Here is a 7,960-nt window from a genome sequence, read left to right on the forward strand (position 1 = left end):
CGCGAGACTCGATGTGATAATAAATTGGAGTTCATAGAGATCATAAACGTTTCCGTTGATGGGGTAGGATTCCCATTCGTAGATCCGGCGAAAACGAGGATGGACGATTGAGATTCGATGAAGACTGCATCGTGGTCGAGTCTGTTTTTCATATTGCTCCCATCTAGGGGCGGGAATTTCCATTTCTTGTCTAAAAACGAGTAGCTTTGAATGCCGAGATAGTCATCCGGACCACCAGTACCGCCGACAACGTAAAAGGCTGGGTTATTCCTGTCTCCATCAGTCGGACCTTTAAAGCAAGATGCTCCGGTCACAGATCTGCCCATTTCTAGCTTGCTCCACTTCGCATTTGGTTCCAGGGCGAGTGACATAAAGCCAGCTGGTGAGTAGACATAGAGAACATTTTGGTGTATAAGGGAACAGTGGTCTTTGAGCTCGAATGGAGGTTTCGGGGACGGCATGACTGTGAGCCGTTTCTAAAGATCGATAAAGGTCGCGACGATAAGGAGAAAAGGGACAAAACCCGTTAAATCAACAGCGCCAGCCAGCAAGTCTCTAGAAACATTCTACCGCTAGCTAGAATGGTAGATGTACAAAAAAAAAAGTTGAGCGAAGAGTAAGTGTCCTACCAGAGGTACTCCGTACCGCGTCAGACAAACGGACAAATGGCCAGTCGTGGTGCCTGCATCCAGAGAGCAATTCCGCTGGTCTGTCCGTCTGTCTGAGCCTGAGAGACAAGGCAGAGAAAGGTCGATAAGATAGACGATAGCTTCTGCTTCTCCAGACAGAAACCCGAGGCTGAATTTGCACTTCACCAAGCGTCACTCCGTTGAACCGAGCTCGAAACTCGCAGCCTCGTCCTCGGGCTCGACGACGGAAGATACAAGACCGATATGATCTGTCCTGCTTGTCGAGAGAAATTTTGAACGCACGAAAGAACAGGTCAACGACTCACAAGCCGATAAACCTGCAAGTCAAAAAGGAATGAATGTATACACCAGAAGGTAAAGAAAAAAAAAAGGAGAAAGGGAAAAAGAACGACCAGCAGCACAGCTTTGCAAGCCGGAGGAGAGGGAAGAAGGAGAAATAGGGAGATAGATCTCTGCTCGAAGGATGAAGGGAAGAACGGACGATGAGACCAGGGGCAGAGATGGAATGTCTCATGCCGCGACGCCTGTCCCGGTTGCAATAGGGAGCAGCCGTGCCTGAAACCGACGATGGATAATAATACTCATCAAACACGCCCGTTCCTGGGCCGTATTGGGGCCGTATCAGGGTGCGTACAGCCGATACACAGACGCCAGGTTGATAATGGCTCCGTCCAACCAGAGCGCAGTAGCAGGGATACCTCCGGGCCGTAGAGTGGGGCTCTCCTAGCTTCTCCGCCAATGATATCCTAGAAATGCCGTGATGGTCCCTTCCCCAGCCCCTGCCAAGCCACTCCCGGTAAATTACATGCGAGCGCTTTCGTGCTTTTCCCCATTTATGCTGATTTTTGTTTTTTCTGGTGATCGATCGCTTGTTTCTTGTATATAAAGGTCGCACTGGGATGGCCTGCTTTTTTTTCGAGTGCTTGGAACTCTGGAGAAAAAGGGGGGAGGGGGCGAGTAAGATACAGAGTATACGGTGCTGATAAAATGGTGGATGGTGGATGATAAAGAGAAAGAAAAGAGGTCTCTCGTTGTACGGAGTACTGTCTAACTCTGGGTTTGCTGCTGCTGCTGCTGCTGCTGCTGCTGCTGTTCTTTCCACCGGCGTGCCGTGGACAACAAGTTTGATATCATTGCAGTCGACTCGTCGTCCGCTGGGAAGATATAGTCGATGTACTCTTCGAACCTGTCGTCGTCTACCTTGCGCTTCTTCTTCACCTTTCTGGGCATCTGCTTCTCGATGCTATTAATGTCGTCGGGGGATCCGTGAGTGTGTTCAAATGCTTTCCATGCATTGAGAAGTGCGACACGCTAGTCCATTTTGTCAGCAGGTGACCAGCGTATATAATATACACATACAGGAGATGATGTAAAAATAGCAAGGTTGGGAACTGACCTCTTCTCTCATGTCCTTCTCCTTCATGACCCGGTTAGCTCGCTCAAATACTTTCCTAGCTCGGCTCTTCGCTTCCTCAGACACCGGGCGCTCTTCATTCTCATCTTCTTCCTCATCACCTTCTGGAATATTGATCTCGAATCGAGCATAGTTGATCCAGACCTTGACGTGATCGGTCTTCTTCAGAAGTCGCTCATACAGGTTCCTGGTGCGCTCGTACTCTTCCTCGTACTCCTCGAAGTCGATGTACGCCTTCCAAAGTAATTCCGGCATGTCAAGTGCCGTCTGGTTTATACCTAGCTCATAAATAGCTCTAGCACGCTCCACATCATCTAGACCCCTTTCTAGTTCGGCAAACTTGATCCATGCTTCACTTTGAGATGGATTCCACTGGATCTGTTTCTCGAATAGCTTTCGGCATCGGGAAAACTCAAACAACTTCCGCTCAATATCGATGTAACCCCTAAAGAGCTTGTCCTTAGGGCACATTCCGATGGCTTGTCCTAGTGTCTTCCGTGCTAGCACTAAATCAAGTTGTCGAATCTCGAACTCAGCTTTCAGGAGCCATATCTTTGCAAACGTAAACTTTTTGTGCGGAATCAGTTTCAGGCATTCTGTGTATATCTGCCGCGCACGCTCAGCATCTTCATTCTCCATCTCCTCCCACACAGCGTAGAAGATCCAGAGGTAGATGTAGCGCCGCCAATGCCTCTTTTCCTGTGATGGTGGTATCTGAGCAATTGCTCTTTCATATGTTTCTCGAATCCGGTCTACATCGCCGGATGTCTCCTCGAGCCGTGTGAGGTCAAACCATAGATCATAGTTCTTTGGATTTTCTTTGATCTGTTCTTCATACTGGACTCTCCGCTTAGACAGGATCACGTCTTCAACCCCCACGCGGTCGCCAAACTGCTTTTCAAACACTGTGTAGGCACTCTGTAGAGCAGCAGACTTGGAGCGGGGCAATCTGTCGAGAGCAAACTTGTATATTGCTCTGGCACGCTCGTACTCTTTCAATTTCGTCTCATACCGCGCGTAGGCAATAAATAGCTTCTCGTCCATGAAGTCGGTGCCAAGAGTCTCGATTGCAGTGCCGTACACCTCTCTGACCAAATCACTAGTGGAGTTCTCCTCCTCGAACCGTGCCCATTTTATCCAGTTCTTCGTTTCCGGATGAACTGTAATGAATCTCTGGAAAATAGCTCTGGCACGGTCCAGCTCATTGTACCGTTTCTCCAGCTTAATGTATGCATGCCAGGCCCCCTCATCTGGCTCCCACGACATCCACCGTTCAAAGACTTGTCGAGTGCCCGCAATATTGCCTAGCATCTCCTCCATGTACACGTATTTATACCACAGCTTGTCCACACGCGGCAGGATCGTAACAGCCCGGTCAAATATGTTCCTAGCATGGTTGATATTACGGTTCTTCATCTCCGCCTCTGCATATCGTATCCATAAAACGACGGATGTAGAATCGACATCCAAGGCACGTTCAAATATTGACCGAGCACGGCGAAATTCCTTCTGTTCAAGCTCCCATTGCGCGTATCTCATCCAGTTGTTCATGTTAATCCTGTTGCGGCGGACATAGTCTTCAAACTCCTTCCGTTTCCGGCCTTGGTATTCATGGAGTTCCTCTAGGTCGGCAAATCTCTGTGTAGGAGCTTGCAGCGAGGGTTCCTGACGGTCGACAGCTTCGCGGAGGAGCTGTTCAGCAGAGATCTGCTGCGGCGCCGGGGCCTTGTTCTTGACCCTCGGAGGGCCTCGTGTGGAATCCATGGTCAGCAGCTCAGGAAGCGACGGCACTAAATATTGTCTGCGATGCAAATATGAGCTTCTTTTGCTCTTGCCAATGGCTGTAGATGTGGTTGTTGTTGCTGTCAAGATATCAAAATATAAAAAAACCGAAAGCTTCAAAGGTTCCGTCACGCCAAGACCTTGCCTCTTTGGTCTCTAAAGTCCGCCGTTCACCCAAGTCAACTTCATCATATCAAAAGAAACTGCTATAACTTGAACTTCTCCTTGCCACGAACATCTTATCAGCCGCTTATACTCTTCTGCCGTCAATATACCGCTGCAGACAGCTCCAGGACACGATGGCGACCCTCGCAGATGAGCTGATGAATGATTTCGAGGACTCCGGCAGTGAAGGTGGCCTCGACGATGCGCATCTCAAGGATCAAGATGACCGCGATGAAGACACTAGAGATACACCTATTTTGCCAGACAGCGTAGATGAGGCTGATAACAATGATGAAGGACAGGAGAAGATTGAGAAGACCCAGTTCAAGGGAGTTTCTGATGTTCGGAGCGTAGCACGGCTCATGGAGACCCTGCGGCCTATTCTTGAGGTATGAACTTAACGGCTTTGCTTTGTACAAGACGCCTTATGCTAACACACATGTTTAGAAAATTACCCATTATAAGCAGTTACCTGAACGTGAAGAGACAAGAACTGGCTCGGTAGAAGACGACGAGGAATACCATCTCCTGACACAGTCCAACTCACTTTCAACGTCGATCGATAACGAGATCACGCTCGTACACAAGTTCATCAGAGACCACTATTCGTCCCGTTTCCCAGAGTTAGAAACACTGATTTCGAATCCGATAGACTACGCAAAGACTGTCGCCATCCTGAAGAATGGGCCGTTCGACGATATCAAGGCTATGGCGTCATCGACAGATAACCTGGTCGGACAGACGCTGCGAGCTATCCTTGACGGTCCTTCGTTGATGACTGTCGCTGTAGAAGGAACTACTACACGGGGTAGCCCGTTACCTGCCGAGGAGCTGGAGTGTGTCTTGCGAGCTTGCGAGATGATGTTTTCTCTAGAGAAAGCGAAGACGGTACTGACGGAATACGTGCAGTCAAGAATGACGATGTTTGCTCCAAACCTGACGGCCCTGGTAGGGTCGTTGACTGCGGCACAGCTGCTTAACTACGCAGGTGGACTGACGGGACTGGCCAAGATGCCTTCCTGCAATATATCACCGCTTGGCTCTAAAAAGCAAGCCCAATCTGGGTTTGCAACCAATGTTGGAATACGGCATCAAGGCTTCCTCTACCACTCACCTATTATCCAGGACATACCGAATGACTACAAGATTCAGGCGATGCGTATAGTTTCAGCTAAAGTAGTCCTTGCAGCTCGTGTGGACAGGGTCCACAGTAGCCGAGATGGTTCGACCGGAGAACAGCTAAAGCAAGCCTGCTTGGAACGGCTGGACAAACTTACTGAACCGCCACCAAACAAAGGCACTCGTGCTTTGCCTGCGCCAGATGACAAGCCTTCGAGGAAAAGAGGTGGTCGAAGAGCGAGAAAGGCCAAAGAAGCCACAGCAATGACTGATCTACGCAAAGCCCAGAACCGACTAGCATTTGGTAAGGAAGAAAAAGAAGTAGGCTATGGAACAGGAGAAAGTACCAAGGGCCTCGGTATGCTCGGACAGGAGAACCAAGGGCGAATTCGTGCTACACAGATCGATTCACGAACAAAGGCCAAACTCAGCAAGTCGAACAAGGGCTGGGGAACGGCCACACCGGCACCGGGCCACGCATCCTCTCTCCACCGACTCGGTAACACCCCTGGGAACGCATCGGTGTTGAACGCACAAGGTCTCCGTACCACAGGCGTCGGCCCTATTGCAGGCTCCGGAACAGCTAGTAGTATCGCGTTCACGCCCTTCCAGGGCCTCGAGTTGGTTGACCCTAAGGCCCAGGCGGAGCTTAAGAGGAAACGGGCCGCAGAGGAAGACCGCTGGTTCAAAAGTGGGACGTTCACGCGGGTGGGAAACCAGTCGAGCACGACATCCGATTCGGGGACGTTCAAAGTCCCCCGTTTACCGACCAGCAAGACTGCATCGGGAGGATCTATGGCACCTCCTCCGAAGCCTCAGTGAAAGTCAAGATACAACTTTTCTAAACATGAACCAAAAAGAATTGAACCATCTGACCCATCTTACAGGTCCAACCGCCATCTCACGACTCGGAGAAGAGACTGAATGACTAGCACCGGTAAGTAGCCGAGCTATGTGATCCTCTTCCTCGTTCTTCTGTGCGTCTTCAGTTTGAATGCTGCCTATCCCCGGCCATAACAGGTTCTACAAGCACCAGAGAGCCTCGAAAGCCCCGACTCGCAGTACTACGCTCTTACCAGGCCGCCACCCACGTCGGAGGATGCGCTGCACTCTTGCTCTCAGCCGTGATCTATGCGAGCATCCAAGGGTCCGATTGGATACGAGGCCGCAAGGGTTCTCTCAGCTTCCACCTCAGCAGCGTCTGTACTACTGCCCTGCCCATGTCTACCTATAAGACTATGTATGATAACGACAGTACCCTCATCAACCACGTCTTCTTCTTCTAACTCCTCTTTTATATATCAAATATCAAATATCATATATCAAATGTCAAGTCTTAAATAATATCCTTTCCCGCAGACGCTGGTTTACCCCTGGAGGAGGACCAAGCGGAAAAACATCGGCCCGCTTCCTTCCGCGCCATCTTTTTCCCCCACTTCGGAGACTTTGATAAATTGACCAGAAAAAGCGTTCGAAGCCGATTTTCTCTTCCTCCTCCTCTTCCTCCTCCTCCTCTTCGCCTTGATATCTCCATCTTCATCTCCATCTCTGCTTCTTCAGCTTCATCAGCTTCATCGTCCTTATCCGTATCTTCACCGTCTTCAAGTCCCCAGGTTTATCCATCTCCTAGAACCCCACCATGGCTGCTCCCGCTACCAAGTTCAAGGTCGCCGACATCGTAAGGAATCCGCTGTTGACACCTGTTCTACCGTAATATTTGAGGGATATCATGGCTAATTGACACGCGTAGTCCCTCGCTGCCTTCGGGCGCCGCGAGATCGAGATCGCAGAGATCGAGATGCCTGGCTTGATGGCCATCCGCAAGAAGTACGCCGCAGACGCCCCATTGAAGGGTGCCAGAATCGCTGGATGTCTTCACATGAGTACGTCTGTCTGCTGAGACAGCGAGAGTCCCGATTATGACGGTATATGGCTGACAATTTTGCAGCCATTCAGACTGCCGTGCTCATTGAGACCCTCACTGCCCTCGGTGCTGAGGTTACCTGGTCCAGCTGCAACATTTTCTCCACCCAGGACCATGCTGCTGCTGCCATTGCTGCGTCTGGTACCCCAGTGTAAGTGAGCCTTCAATTGGCATCCTTCTTGACTCTCGGCTTTTTTGACATTCGCGTATATAGCTTCGCCTGGAAGGGTGAGACCGAGGAAGAGTACGAGTGGTGCCTTGAGCAGCAATTGATTGCCTTCAAGGACGGAAAGAAGCTCAACCTCATCCTTGACGACGGTGGTGACTTGACCTCCCTCGTCCACAAGAAGTACCCAGAGATGCTCAAGGACTGCTATGGTGTCTCTGAGGAGACCACCACCGGTGTCCACCACCTCTACAAGATGATGAAGAGCGGTGAGCTCCTCGTCCCCGCCGTCAACGTCAACGATTCCGTCACCAAGTCGAAGTTCGACAACCTCTATGGATGCAGAGAATCCCTCATCGACGGGATCAAGCGTGCCACCGATGTCATGATTGCCGGTAAGATCGCCGTCGTTGCTGGTTACGGTGACGTCGGCAAGGGTTGCGCTGAGGCCCTCCGCAGCATGGGTGCTGCCGTCATTGTCACCGAAATCGACCCCATCAATGCTCTCCAGGCTGCCGTTGCCGGTTACCAGGTCCTCACCATGGAGGAGGCTGCCCCCAAGGGCCAGATCTTCGTCACCACCACTGGTTGCCGTGACATCCTTACTGGCGAGCACTTCAACGTCATGAAGAACGATGCCATTGTCTGCAGTAAGTAATTCCTGCATGTTCAATATGTATATATGCAACTGTGTGCATTGCTAACGATAATCTAGACATCGGTCACTTCGACATTGAGAT

General features: G+C 50.6%; 4 protein-coding genes across 4 annotated transcripts in view; 2 read left to right on the forward strand and 2 right to left on the reverse strand.

Moving 5' to 3' along the window:
- The window catches only part of TERG_08987 (uncharacterized protein), a gene marked incomplete at its 3' end in the record, with an annotated part of 2,734 nt that extends 1,843 nt beyond the window's left edge, over positions 1 to 891 (reverse strand). Inside the window, exon 1 of the mRNA XM_047749026.1 lies at positions 49 to 891. Within this exon, the coding sequence (XP_047604944.1) occupies positions 49 to 461 (413 nt within the window). The 5' untranslated portion in view covers positions 462 to 891. The remainder of the gene's footprint in view (positions 1 to 48) is intronic.
- Positions 892 to 1,697: 806 nt separating this feature from the next.
- On the reverse strand, positions 1,698 to 3,828 carry TERG_08441 (pre-mRNA-splicing factor clf1; the record flags this gene model as incomplete). Its single annotated transcript, XM_003231093.1, has 2 exons — positions 1,698 to 1,961; positions 2,047 to 3,828. 2 exons carry the CDS (start codon positions 3,826 to 3,828, stop codon positions 1,698 to 1,700), a joined length of 2,046 nt encoding a protein of 681 aa, XP_003231141.1.
- A 317-nt stretch (positions 3,829 to 4,145) lies between these two features.
- On the forward strand, positions 4,146 to 5,952 carry TERG_08442 (uncharacterized protein; the record flags this gene model as incomplete). Its single annotated transcript, XM_003231094.1, has 2 exons — positions 4,146 to 4,400; positions 4,459 to 5,952. The coding sequence occupies 2 exons, from the start codon at positions 4,146 to 4,148 to the stop codon at positions 5,950 to 5,952; spliced, it is 1,749 nt and encodes a 582-aa protein (XP_003231142.1).
- Positions 5,953 to 6,769: 817 nt separating this feature from the next.
- TERG_08443 (adenosylhomocysteinase) lies at positions 6,770 to 7,878 on the forward strand (the record flags this gene model as incomplete). The annotated part of the gene is made up of 4 exons (XM_003231095.1): positions 6,770 to 6,808; positions 6,881 to 7,013; positions 7,079 to 7,205; positions 7,269 to 7,878. The coding sequence occupies 4 exons, from the start codon at positions 6,770 to 6,772 to the stop codon at positions 7,876 to 7,878; spliced, it is 909 nt and encodes a 302-aa protein (XP_003231143.1).
- Between the last annotated feature and the right edge of the window lie 82 nt (positions 7,879 to 7,960).

The sequence above is a fragment of the Trichophyton rubrum genome, assembly GCF_000151425.1.
Source record: "Trichophyton rubrum CBS 118892 genomic scaffold supercont2.14, whole genome shotgun sequence".
Taxonomy (NCBI): domain Eukaryota; kingdom Fungi; phylum Ascomycota; class Eurotiomycetes; order Onygenales; family Arthrodermataceae; genus Trichophyton; species Trichophyton rubrum.